This window comes from Anabrus simplex, chromosome 7, assembly GCF_040414725.1.
Source record: "Anabrus simplex isolate iqAnaSimp1 chromosome 7, ASM4041472v1, whole genome shotgun sequence".
Classification (NCBI taxonomy): Eukaryota; Metazoa; Arthropoda; class Insecta; order Orthoptera; family Tettigoniidae; genus Anabrus; species Anabrus simplex.
Window position 1 is genome coordinate 88,194,927 of NC_090271.1, and position 14,489 is coordinate 88,209,415.

The 14,489-nt window shown below is 40.6% G+C and overlaps 1 protein-coding gene across 1 annotated transcript in view; it reads right to left on the reverse strand.

Annotated features, from left to right (window-relative positions):
* Positions 1-14,489, reverse strand: part of LOC136876921 (T-box transcription factor TBX20) — a 343,057-nt gene that overhangs the window by 188,634 nt on the left and 139,934 nt on the right. The window contains exon 2 of the mRNA XM_067150676.2: positions 7,500-7,842. Within this exon, the coding sequence (XP_067006777.2) occupies positions 7,500-7,842 (343 nt within the window). The remainder of the gene's footprint in view (positions 1-7,499; positions 7,843-14,489) is intronic.

The following is a 14,489-nucleotide window of genomic DNA, read 5'->3' on the forward strand; positions in this document are numbered from 1 at the left end:
GGTCTTATGGCGACGATGGGACAAGGAAAGGCTAGGAGTGGGAAGGAAACGGCCGTGGCCTTAATTAAGGTACAGCCCCAGCATTTGCCTGGTGTGAAAATGGGAAACCACGGAAAACCGTTTTCAGGACTGCCGACAGTGGGGTTCGAACCTACTATCTCCCGAATACTGGATACCGGCCGCACTTAAGCGACTGCAGCTATCGAGCTCGGTCCTACTAGAACTAGGCCACCAATATAACAGCACTGTTCGCAAGAGAGCTGACTTCTTTCCTACCGTTTATCGCAATTGCAAGGTCGTTACATTAGCTTGGCTGCATCTTGATTCTGTTTCTTTCAGTATAATACTTCAGTAGAAAAAAAAATTCTGGACTTTTTCTGTGTTTACTTAAGTCAACTTAAGTGTTGATATCTTCTAGTAATCAGTATCATCTTCCAACGTGTCAACAAATAAATTTATCTGATAGCGTTCAATCAGCTCATTAAGCAGTTAACTGATCTAGCAGGCAATTAGAGAGTCATACAATCGATCGACCAATCTATCAAATCAACTTATAAATATGTTTATTGATTAAAGGATCAGTAATTAAAGCCTTTTTATCCCCATGTCTTGATATTCACCTTCCATCCTGTCAATGGTTTCTCCATCCAGTTACGTTCGCCATTTTTTCATCTCCCAAAAGTAAGTGCTAATGTTTACTTATCTCAATTACGGTATTCACTACCGCTGTTAATTTGCGTCTAACACATCTTGATGGTAAGGGACGTAATTGAATGGCTAAGGAGTGGGTTAAATCCCAAGGTCGACAGGTACATGTTCTGGAGCCACTATTAACTCCTGAGTGCTTGAGAATATTCAGTGAGAAATACCAAGGCAAACGGAAATAAATTAATTGAAACCATTATCTTATACTCATTATCTGTACGGAGGCAATTTAAGTTCCCAATGCCACTGGAGTGTTTCTTAAGATAGGCTCGTAAGGATGGGTCAGTGATTAGAGTCATTTTTATAATAATGATGGGGAAGAAAAAGGAAATATTTCTGTTGTACGCGACCTCTCACCTTATTTGTTGGTCTCCGGCGACAAGGATGATAATCATTATGGCCCGGATGTTGAGGACATGTCATCTATTTAAGGAATGGTCAGGCACAATGCTCCAATATATAAAAATTCTGTTCATCGCACCTCGATTACAAATACATACTTCTTATTTTGCATTATTTGCATTTTTGTATTTTTATAGTCTTTAGGTCATTTTGCCCAGTATTTCAGTATAATAAACATTAAGTAGTCTTATTCTTGTCCTTTCGAGTCTTTGTTTCTAAATCATATTTATATTTTAATTTTTGTCAAAAGTAATTTCTTAAGTTGTCTCATAATTTTTTAATTATTTCGAGTTCTTTTCAAACTGTTTCTTTTTCAACCAGGATTTATTGTATTGTGTGCTCTCTGCCTTCCAGCAACCTCCAAATAAAAGGTCTTTGTAACTTTTGTCTAACCTATTATTTTCTGAAGGGTTTTTAAACTTTAATTTTTAACATGATTTTTAATATTTTTATGTTGCATGTTTTTAATTTTAGGGTATTTAATAAAGCCATCTTTAACATTCTAAGTGAATTTTAAAAATAGTTTTATTAAACAGTTATAATTAAACTGTGAATAACTAACTAACTCACTCACTAACTACTGTAAAATAAATAAATACGGGGGTTGAGGTACAAGTTATGACAACTTCTTCTTTCGCACGATTGCGACATCTATCAGACAAATTGAGATACGGTATACAAATGGAGTGGGGAGTGTAAGGTGCTATGGAATGTATCAATAATGCCGAGTAGGTTTACCAGGTGTAGGATATATAGCGAGGAAACAGTCAGCCATGAAATCCTTGTGCCACATAATATTTATCCTCAGAGAGTTCAGTAATTTGTCCACCTCTGTGGTGTAGTGGTTAGTGTGATTAGTTACCCCCCCCCCCCCGGAGACCGGGGTTCAATTCCCAGCTCTGCCACGAAATTTGAAATGTGGCCATCCTCGAAGTGGTTTTCCGTGGTTTCCCACTTCTCCTCCAGGCAAATGCCGGGATGGTACCTAACCTCAGGCCACGGCCGCTTCCTTCCCTCTTCCTTGTCTATCACTTCCAATCTTCCCATCCCCCCGCAAGGCCCCTGTTCAGCATAGCACATGAAGCAGCCTGGGCGAGGTACTGGTCATCCTCCCCAGTTTCATCCCGACCCAGAGTCTGAAGCTTTAGGACACTGCCTTTGAGGCGGTAGAGGTGGGATCCCTCGCTGAGTCCGAAGGAAAAAGCGACCCTGGAGGGTAAACAGATAAAGAAGAAGAATACAGTAACTTTTACGGTAAATCCTTTTACGGTAGACAACACGTTGTCAACAATGTGTAAGACGTCGAATACCAATCGTCTCACGATGTGTGTATTTTGTTGTCTCATGTTTCACAGTGTTGGCAATGTCCTCCTGTGTCCCAAACCGTCTACCACGCAATGGTTCTTTCACTTTTTGGAATGAGGGCGAAATCGTACGGAGACAGGTCCGGTAAGTATGGCGACTGTACCAGTACTTGCCCCCGTCACATCTACTCTGAACGTAGCCTGCCTCAGTACTACAGTCCCATCGCCCTGTTCGTGGTATCAGTCCAATGCACCGCCATCTCGTGCTGTGTCCATGTACTGTGAGTGTCATGTACTGCATTCCAGGACCTATGACCAATGACAGGTGTATGGTAGCACCGTGCAAATATGAGGTGAAAAAGTCATTGCAGTGACTTATGCTATATCGGCATTCTGAATGATTTCAGAAACTTTAAAGAAAAAATATTATTAATAATAATAATAATAATAATAATAATAATAATAATAATAATAATAATAATAACAATGTTACTGGCTTTACGTTCCACTAATTACTGTTACTGTTTTCGCAGTCGCCGAGGTGCCGGAATTTAGTCCAGCAAGAGTTCTCTTACGTGTCAGTAAATCTACCGACACGAGGATGGCGTATTTGAACACCTTCAGGTACTACTGGACTGAGTCAGGATCGGATCTGCCAAGTTGGGGTCAGAAGTCCAGCGCCTTAACCGTCTGAGCCACTCAGCCCAGCACCAAGGTTTAAAAAAAACAATTGAAAGTCTATGGCCAGTATCTGAGAATGTAAATAAAAATTTAAGGTTCTATATTTCTCTGAACGAAAACATTTATTATTGGAAGCTCAGGCTTCTTTATTGAACCAAAGGTGTCTATAAAGACTAAAAAGTCTCGTCAAGTAGGAGCTCCTTCTCCGCTGCTAATGGTTAAGCTCTAAAGCCTGATTTTCTAATTTACCCTGATACATATTTATTCTTATTTTATCCCTTGTTAGATATTGTTATTGTTGTTGCCTTGGTAAGATACTAGGAACAAAAAACAATAATTTTGGGTATTCATCCAAAATTTGAAGTTTTTGTGTGTTTTTTCCTTTTCCAGTCGTCTAGGCCCTGCCGCTTCCTACCCCTGTCCTGCTATTGTTGGAATAATATCAACACATAAGGAAAATTTTGAGACCGGTTTGTACAGGGTGAATCAGGATGATAAAGAAATCTAATGACTTGTACCAACGCTCACAAAAAATCTCAGACATTCAGGAAAAGATGTTTGAAATATTATGGACATATTCTGAGAATGAGTAATCGGGGATTGACCAAAAGAATTCTGAACCTCGCACTCTCAATGAAGGCAAAAAAAAAAAAAAAATTGGCTGCTCGAAGTTGGAAAAGATCTTAAGGAACTAGGCATCACGGATGACATTGTATTAGACAGATCTAAGTTCAGAAAATTAGTCGACAATCACCGCTTTACACACCATCCAAGCACTACCACCAATAAAATCTGATTGCATGTTGGGGAGAAAAGCCACAGCCAGAGGATAAAGAGATTTTGGGAAAAGAAAAAGGCAGCAACATCAGCTGAATAAGTTCACTCGCACTCCTTAGTTGGGCATAATGAAGAAAGAAGGAGAATAATAAGAAGAATCATAATCATAGTCCAAGGTCTTTAATAGATTTTTTACTCATACTATTCACATTTATGGCATTTTAGTAATCTGATGTAGGCTATACTCAAAACAATATTATCTTTTACTTGTTAACTCCTGGAGTTCAGATAATGTACATCCTTGTTCACCCCTTTACTTTACACTGACTCAATGTTGCCAATCCTAGGAAATTTTTGTTCTTTTTCTCGTAATGTTGGGTCGTAGGGATGGTTTTATTAATACATCTCAAAATGAAGGGATTTTTGAGCCAATATTAACACCAGACACAATGAAATAAACAATAACTACGATGAACTGTGCAAGTCCATCCACATACTGTATTTGTGAGGTTAAGTAGATTGGAAAGACCGAAGGTTCTTTACACAACTAGAGTGTAACAGTGATAATCGGAGAAAAAACAGAAATGCCAAGAATGTGAAGAGGTATAAGACAGGTTGTTGTGTCTCAAATCCTATTCAATATATTATGTGTAAAAAGGCTGATAGAAGAGTCCTCGGAAAGCATCAGTGGGACAGTAGTTGTAGCGGAAAATAAAGGTCATCAAGTACGCAGATGATCAAGCAGTATTGGCGAAAAGTAAAGAAGAATTACAGGAAATAGTGAGCGGGCTAAAAGGAACTATCGAGTGGTACGTAATGAAGATTAGCATCACTAAAAAACGTGATGAAAATCGCAAATCAACCTGAAATAACTTCGTCTTTTAACTGCCAGGGAGGTGTTGTGGCATAACATGAAAACTGTACAGAAAATATAAAGAAGAGGATAACACAAGAAAAACTCGTGCATGGGAAAGTGTAAGAATTTTCAACGACAAATAATTTGAAAAACGTTTTTTGATGGTGTCACAGAAACGTGGATTTTGAGAAATACCTGAGTTTGGAAGTCTATGACAAAGAATGGAGAGAATAAAATGGGTATGTGAGACAAGAAATGAGGAAGTTCTCAAGCAGCTGTATGTTGAGTATTCGGCCCGAAGGCTTCTTTGATCTTCACCAGCTCCGCCATCAGCTTTCCTAAGCGTCATGACGAAGAAAGAGGCATACCGAAGTCAATATGAATAGATAGCACGCATACCGAGAAGAGGATGTATACGAAAAAATATTATAGAGGAGAAGGTAAATTGTAAGAGTAGTAGAGGACCAAGAAGGAAAAGCGGCCGAATATACGCTTAGTGGAAAGAAGACGCTCAATAAGAGCTTGGAGAGCGCAATTCCATTGATATCTGCACTGAGAATGATCATCAAGCCTCAAGTTTTTCCCTCATTATTGGGAATACACTATGTATGAGGATGAATTGGTATCTAATGTTAAATATACAGTAACATTGTTATTAGTGTGTACGTGGGTTATAAACATTTTCTTTTTTTCTTTCTTTTAAATGCTATTTCTTCGGGGCGTCGACCCTTGTGGATCTTTTGCCCCTGCGTGTAATTTTAATGGCGGAAGTGTAGAGTGTTGTATGTGAGGAAAGGAACATTAAGGACGATACAAACACCCAGTCACCAGGCCAGGGATATTAATAATTACAATTAAAAAACCTTGACCCACCCGGGAATCGAACCTGGGGCCGCCGGGTGACAGGCGGACGCGCTGCCCCCTACAGTGCGGGGCCGGACGGGTTATAACCACAATTTTATATTAACTCCCTCTTTATGACAGTGCCGAGTAAAGTCAGCCAAACGAATGTTCAGAGAGAGATTAATATTCATTCCTCCAGAAGACCGTCTGGTATCAACATTTCTCACTTTGCCGCATTCAGTCAATAACAACTGAGCCTATAACTCACGGGTTTGTCATTATGTTGTCTCACGCGCGCCCTTTATTCATTTGTCGCACGTAGCTCTCGTAGTTGATCCACTTTTCCACTCACTTTCTGCAGCCACGCCTACAAAATTTCCCTCACAAGACAGAAAACTTGTCAAGTGTCGCCTGTCGTTATCGGAAGGCGCTCCTTTGTCATTAGGAACGAAGGGGAAGAAAACGTCCAAGTGGACAACCCTCTTTCTTTTTCCGGTATGGAGAACTCGACACTCGGGTATTGATTGACTGCGAATGTGTTATGATAAATGTTCAGTGGATGAAGCCTTCAGTTCTCTGTCGCGAAAAGACATTTGTCTCCCAAACAGACAAGTCTGAATAATTCATAAAAAGCTTTATAAAGTGTAAAATATGTATGATTGAACAGGTTCCCTGCGTGGTGAAGAAACGATGTCTCCTACCTACTATGGAATACGGAGCTGGAGATAAGCAGGCTTAAGGTCTGTCTCTTAGTAGTATCCTCCTCCAAGGAAGCATTTCACTTTAATATTTAATCCGGGATTATTATTATTATTATTATTATTATTATTATTATTATTATTATTATTATTATTATTATTATTATTATTATTATTATTATTATTATTCTCTAGGCCACACTGTCAGGGTCGTAAAAGAACAAGAATTGACCAAGGTATTTCCAAAAGGAAAGATGAAGGTGAGGTGACTGACACACAATTTTCGTAGACGTTGGTGTGCCGGAATTTTGTCCTACAGGAATTTTTCAACCTGCCGGCACAAAGCTGATATATTCGACCAAATTCATATACTAACGGACCGAGCTGCGATCGATCCCGCCAGCTATGGCTCTACCGCCTCAGCCATTCGGTCCGACAGAGTTAAGAGATGATTTTTGCGAAGCTACACTTCCTCTTAAAACAATTATCTTCACCACCATCGCCTTGACGGGAAGTCAAACCCACGTTCCACCGGGTAACATGAACACGTCTTTACTTTTTCTGCTAGTTAGTCTCCAAATATTGGTTATAATATTTTCTTTCTCAATCCTTTTACCCTCCAGGGTTAGTTTTTCCGTCGGACTCAGCGAGGGATCCTACCTCGAACGTCTCAAGGGCAGTGTCCTGGAGCGTGAGACTTTGGGTTGGAGGGATACAACTGGTGAGGACGACCATCTTCTCGCCCAGGGACCTTGAGGGTGATGGGAAGATTGGAAAGGATTGACAAGGGAGCGGTCGTGGTCTTAAGTTAGGTACCATATCCCGACATTTGCTTGGAGGAGAAGTGGGAAACCACGGAAACACACTCTAGGATGGTTGAGGTGGAAATCGAACCCCTTCAGCTCAGTTGACGTACTGAGGCTGAGTGGTCCCCGTTCTAGTCCTCATACCACTTTTCAAATTTCGTGGCAGAGCCGGGAATCGAACCCGGCCCTCCAGGGGTGGCAGTTAACCACACTAACCACTACACCACAGAGGCGGACTGGTTATAGTATAATACTGCAAACAGAATTCAGTAAGATATTTACAAGAAATGTTTTGAGTTATCGGGATGTTAGGATTAAAATGTTTACGTTGGTTAAATGCAATTATTTCAGCAACCAGTTCACAATGCAAAAAGAAATTTAAAACATTTTCGCTTAGAACAGTAGAGGAATCATAAAACTGTCCTACCTGCCGGATTTTGTGATGATCATCTCGGTGCCCAGTTCATGGAACTTATCCCAGAGTTCCTTGGTCTCTAAGTGGCACACAACATGTCTAAGCTCCTCACAATTGCATCGTTCTTGTAGCAGCGGGTTTTTGGGTGGAGGAGGTGACGTCGGTGGCGACTTTTTGCTTCGTGAGTTCCCCGCAACGTCTGAGGTGGACGACGAGATCTCGGGCGGCGTCTCACGTCCCTCATCGTCTAAGTCGTCTTCTGCGCCACACTTCATTGGCCGCGGTGGCGTCGGCGTTGGTTCCGGAGAGCTACTTGCTACTGACGGCGACGTCGTAGTCGTCTCCACAAATTTTTCTGGAATTAGAAACAAAACTATAGATTAACACATAATACCGTAAGTGAAAATAATTTTTATAGATATATTGTGTACTCAACCGCACAAAGTTTGGCCGCCATAGGAGAGGACATTATTTCTTTTCTTTTTTCCTAGTTTCTCCTAGTTACACAGATAGGTCTTATGGCGACGATGGGACAAGGAAGGGCTAGGGCTGGGAAGGAAGCGGCCGTGGCCTTAATTAAGGTACAGCCCCAGCATTTGCCTGGTGTGAAAATGGGAAACCACGGAAAACCATTTTCAGGGCTGTCGACAGTGGGGTTCGAACCTACTATCTTCCGAATGACATTATTTCTAAATTCTCTTATTTGAAATAGGATGAACATATTCTGCAGGTTGCAGGGTTCCAAGTATAATTTCTTCGGACAACGACTATCCACATTTTACCGGGCGAGTTTTCCGTGCGGTTAGGGTTTATCCACATTTTACGAATATCCTCAAGTTTAGTGAATGTATACAATTAAATACATCTTTGCCGGACAATTTTTGTGAGTTTGAGTGTACATATAGGGGATGAAAATGTATTGGAAGCTCTATTTTAATTATTATGCAGTGGCCGAGCCAGCAGATATGAAAGGATGAAAATAAAATCGGGAAGTGACTTTTGATATTGCAGCAGTGGATGAGCGAGGTTTTGACGTTGCTCAAACAGGGCAGGTGTGATGTCTAAGAATCGTCGGACTGAGTGGCTCAGACAGCTGAGGCGCTGGCCTTCTGACCCCAACTTGGCAGATTCGATCCTGGCTCAGTTCGGAGGGTTTTTGAAGGTGGTGAAATACGTCAGCCTCGTGTCGGTAGATTTGCTGGCAATCAAAGAACATCTGCGGGACTAAATTCCGGAAACTCGGCGTCTCCGAAAACCATAAATTTCTTATTTATAATTTTTGAAATGATAAATGCTTTTCAAGCATCTTTAAATACAATATACTTTCACAGTATGGAAATTAGTTTGTTGCTACCAATTCTCGTTAGTGAAATGAAAGGTGCAACAGCAGTATTAACGGATTATTAACGAAATACCGCTATGTGACAATGTTGAGGAGAGATATACTGACCCGCAGCACATGCACTGTATCACAAAATGAAAATTCGTTGATACAGTTCAAGCAATACTGAACCTTAGATGACAGAACCTTTCTGGTCAGAGTTCTAAAATGAAATGATAGGCCTATCACATAGTGGTTTTTCTAGGCCCAGTGACGATATACCTTTTATCTCTGTATGTTGTTTAAACATCTCAAGTCGAGTTTAATAACAGCTTCATCTGAAGATATTCCAGGCACGGAATGTCAGCTTGATGTCAACTATTACGTATTCGGTGCGGTACAAATCTCCAAGATGACCTGAAGCTCATTAAGTAATAGAAAATGTAGGAAGATTAATGAATGAGGGCCTGTTAAAATGTCGAATTAAATTTCAAGGTAACTGTGACGGAAGAACTGGGCAAAAGTGTATAAATTGTAAATACAAATTATGAATGCCGAACTGATCGTATTCCATTTGGTATGTTGTTTGAGATGTTTCTTTAAATGTATAAATTTTTCCGAGTTTGTTTGTTTACCGATTCTTCGTTGAGAAATTCTGGTGGCAAACTGTTCCTCAATTCCGCTGTTTTCATTGGTTGTTAGGTAATGCCCAGAAGAATACCAGATTTCCATTCAAGGTACGATAAATTACGTACGTAAGACTTTTATTTACTCTTCTACTATTATTATTTAAATTATTTAAAACCCAATTTGGTTAGGGCTAACTCAGGCAGCCATTTTCCCGGATTTGCAGATTATTATTATTATCATTATTAATGTGTAGGGCAAGTACCGGTATATTATTTTAATTAGCATCCCACGTTGTGTGCCCATTGTAACATCTCAATGTCTACCATTATTTTTTTTTTTTGTCCCGCGATGGTTTTCTAGACCAGGGCCGCTATGTCACTGTCACGTGGCTCCTCAACGTTCTCAAGGGGGCAGAGGGAATCTCGAACCAGCCCTCAGATCCGGATAAAAATATCACACCTAACTGATAATCGAACCCGGATTCTCTCACTAAAAGGAGGTTCGATAGTTCTAGAACACGATGCCGGTGATCCTGATGTTAAACTCCTTACGTATAATTATAAACCAGCTATCAGCAGAGTTCCTTTCACCATTCTATCAACAGCATTACGTTCCGTTAATTTACTACGGTTCTCGAAAAAGGGAGGAGTTTCTGTTGCCATCCGTCACTTTGTATCTGTCTAGTGAAGCAATGACGCATGTTTTCCAGTCGTCCATCACGCTCTTTGTATTATTGGTTTGATAGCTCTTTGAGGTGGCAAGGTGCGGGCGCCCGAGGGAAACATTTACCTGTGAGGGTACTTCCCTCGAGCACAAACCACCGATATCCGATACTACAGGGAAGGGGAGGGCAGTGGAGTTCGCACCTTGTAATTAGTGGTGCAGATGGTGTTTCTCAGACACGATAAAAACACCCCCAATATCAACCTCTAACACCTTGCCGGACTGTTTTAGCACGCTAAGAATGTCGGTTCATCCAGACTACTTGTTTGGAAAGAACAAATATACTTTAAAAATGATTTTGTAGTTTACTAACGTACTTCTGAGTTCTACTTACTCATTTTCTCTATTTGACGTCCAGGAATCCAAAACCAGAAAAGCGCAGGAATTTTCGGAGAATCTCACAACTACTGTTAGAGGGATACGAAGAACTTGGGTCTCTTGCTTCATGAAAGAACATAGGACGTACTGAACCAATAGACCAACCAAAACTACTCGACCCATTAACTAATTTACCACTTCGCTAATAAATGAATTAATAATTGAATTAATTAATAGGCCTAGACACAACAATTAGTGTGCCGTTTGACAAAACTACCGTACAGGTTTACCTTTATTTAGGCCTTTAATCAACCTATCAACTTATTTATTAATTGAGTAATCGGCTAACTTATAGACCAATCATTAATCGAAAGATCAAGTAACTTATCGATAGAACAATTAATTAATCGACCGATCCGGTAAACTACCATATATTATGTAAAACAATGAACTAAGCAACCGATCAACTATTTTATTCGTAGGGCAATGAAAGACCTAATAAAACTCTAGTGACCGATGTATTAATCGATTGATCGAACGATCGGCAAAGTAACGCTAAGAGACCGGTTAATAAACAGTGTTTTCACTCAATTACTAACCGAGAAACAAGCACTTAAGTGTCAAATAAACTAATTAATTGACAAATCGATAAATCTACTGATCGAGTAATCTAATCGTACGACGATGCTATTAATCGCTCGATTAAAATGATGCATGTTTTGAGATTTGAGATTACTTTTTCATTTTGTCATACGTTATTTTCTGTCACGAATGTACTTCAATAGGCATTTATGCTTGTGTACTGCCATGCTAATGTGCGGTCCTCTGGGGCATTGATGAATAACTGACTGATGAAATGAAATGATATTGGAGAGTGTCGCTGGAATGAAATCGGTGTACCCGGAGAAAAACCTGTTCGGCCTCCAATTTGTCCAGCACAAATCTCACATGGAATGACAGAAATTTGTACCACGGAGTCCAGCAGTTAGAGGCCGGCGCGCTGCCGTCTGAGCCACGGATGCTCTTTCAGCAAATAAATAAAGAAATGAAATATATAAGTTAAATGATATGTAAATACATATTCTGTATTGTACAAGAAATTAATTAACCGATTTGCCAATAGACGCTGCCGCTGGTCTTCTGATACCGTTAATAATTGGTTAATTATTAGAAATATAAAGGAACGTTAAAAACAAGCAACATGCCATGTTGTCTCAAAATTGTGAAATGGAACAGTGAAATGAGAGACCACGTGTGTCTAAATCTTTAATTTCCGCCGAGCCGATTACCTTCTTTCTCACTCTTACGAGTATAACAACTTCGCCGTTATCTCTTCCACAATTGCTTTTTGTAATCCATCTTATTATTCTGCCTCTTCTTCTTCTTTGACATGATTAGTCCCGCTGATACACGGAGTCGCTTATGCGGATCCGCGTCCTGCATTCATTTCTATTGAACACTAGGTCCTCCTACAATTCCAATTCTTTGAGGACCGTGATGACAGAGTCCTTCCATCTCCTACGGGGTCTGCCTCTTTTTCATTTCCCTGAAAGAGGCATATCCAAATGGCTTCTTCACATATAATCATTTTCTCTCTTCATGACGTCTCAGTCTTTACTCCTAGATATTTTAACATCAGCCCAGTCCCGTACAGCTTCATTTTCTGATTCTACCTTTCCTTGACACACCGCGTGTCCATCTCAGCATTCTGCTACCTCCAGATTTCTTTTAGAGGTTTTTTGTCTTTGGTATCGTTTCCAAACCATATCTTAATGAATGACGAATCACACTTTTATAAATAAAATCCTTGAAGTTTGGTGTGTCCTCTTGTCACACAGAACTCCCGTAGCTGTTTGTTTTTCAAATCACTGAGACGAATCAAATGAGATTTCAAGCAACGTGCCAGGGTCCAGAATAACACCAATCGTTAGCCATGCAATGCGGCGATTTTAGTATCTCAGGATGATGGTGCTACTGTATCACCCGATGATGTCACAGGTACACTGGACTTTACTCTTTGAAATGATAAACTGAACATCGTTGTCATGTGTTTTGTCTAGAAATTATTTGGAATTAAATCTTTCATACACTAATATCCAAAAGTTAGGCATGACTAAGATCAATATATTTAATGAATGAACTACCAGCATTGCTCATACTACGATGAATATTAATGACAAGATTCTATAATATACTACAGAGTGAAATTGGATGAATCAAACAATTGTTTTCTATTGCAAAGACACACAACCGAAATAAGCAAAATACGCATCCTTCTTCAACAAAGAGAAAATAGTTTAATATGGCGTATGACTACAGACGTTATATACTCTCTATGAGATGGTTCAAGAGTTTTACTGGGAGGTAGTTCCATTCCTCACGAACATGAGTGAGGAGTACTGGAAGTATTCTTGGAGGAGGCTGGCGGGCTATAACTTGTCTCCTTAATGCATCTTAAGCATACTCTATAGGGTTCATGTTTGGAGATCTCGGTGGTTAGTCCATGCGGTGGATATCTTTACCTTCGAGAAAACCATCAACCAGATTGGATTTTTGCAAGCGTGCATTGTCGTTCATGAAGATGAAGTCTGAGTCGACTGCGGCTATGAAAATTCTTAGATGTCGTCCGAGTATCACGTTTCTGTACCTCTGGCCTTTAACCGTACCCCCAGCGGAGATGTGGAGCTCTGTATGTGCAGTGAACATGATGCCTACCCACACCAATATGTCACTACCATCAAACTTCCACGATATTCCTGGAATTGAATCGTGCTCCAGGCTCCCTCCAGATGATTACACGATGAGAGTCGTCGACCAAAGTGTATCTGGACTCATTTTTGGAGAGCACTTTTCTCCATTTCTTTAGGGTCTAATTTTGATGATACTGAGCCCACATATTCGGACCCTTCTGTGGTTTCGAGTTAGTGGGACACACAGTACTACAGGTCGGACAACGAGGGCACCCCTTATGTGCCTCAAATGCACAGCCTGCCAAGAAACTCGAACTCAAACGGCAGCTGCAAGCTCTGCGGAGAGGAGTTGTCTTGCAAGCACCATCTGGTTTCGACGTGCAGTTAATGACAGATATAGGTCCTGTTTTGGATTTGTCATTCATGGACGGCCATGTACTGGCCTACGATTAAAATCTTCTGTGTCTTGGAAACGCCGCCAAAGCCTAGAAATGACACGTGTGTAAATGGGAAACCATGGACTGCCGATGGTGAGGTTCGAACCCACTATCTCCCGGATGCATGTTCACAGCTGTGCCCCCCTAACCGCACGGCCAACTCGCCCGCTAATTCGTACTTTTAAAAAGGCTCAAAACATAGCACAAATCGTACCTTCTGAATACAGTGAGAGGCAAATACAGAATGAGTTACTCTTGGTTGAATGCTCCGTAATTTGTGTACTGTCCAATCAGGGGCCTATGTGATGTTCACAGCTCGCTTGGCTATGAAATGAAGGAGAGTTACACTCCGTGGAACATATTTACGGTGGTCGTGCAAAGTTCATCCTTCCATTTTTCCAGTTTCCATATTATGTTTAACTTTTGGATACTACTGTATTTTAGTAACACTCGGCGTCCCAGGCGCAGTTCCGTAACTATGGACGTATCCTACGTCAAAGGCTGGATATTTTCATCAGGTCCCTTAATCAAGATATTAGGAATAGGCCCTAACTTTCAGAAGATTAGTTGCAATTTAGAGAGAAAAAATGCCACTTTGTAAATTGTTTACTCGCTCTTTCTGTGTTTTTTGACAGGAGTACTGGGTTAAATCTGATTTTTCTGTAAGGCCCAAAAGAAAGATGCACCACCAGTCAATAGGGTACTTTTTGTTTTAACTGCCTTGGTAGCAGAGCGTTGAGAAAGTCATTACAACCTCCCTTCTGCCATGCCTCATCTCCGAGCTAGCAGGTCCAGCAATAAATCAAAGCCAGTCCCTTTTTTTTTTAACAATTCACCTCGAAAGTGGAAACCTGGGCGGGCGTCAGGCCTCAGATGAAACCCT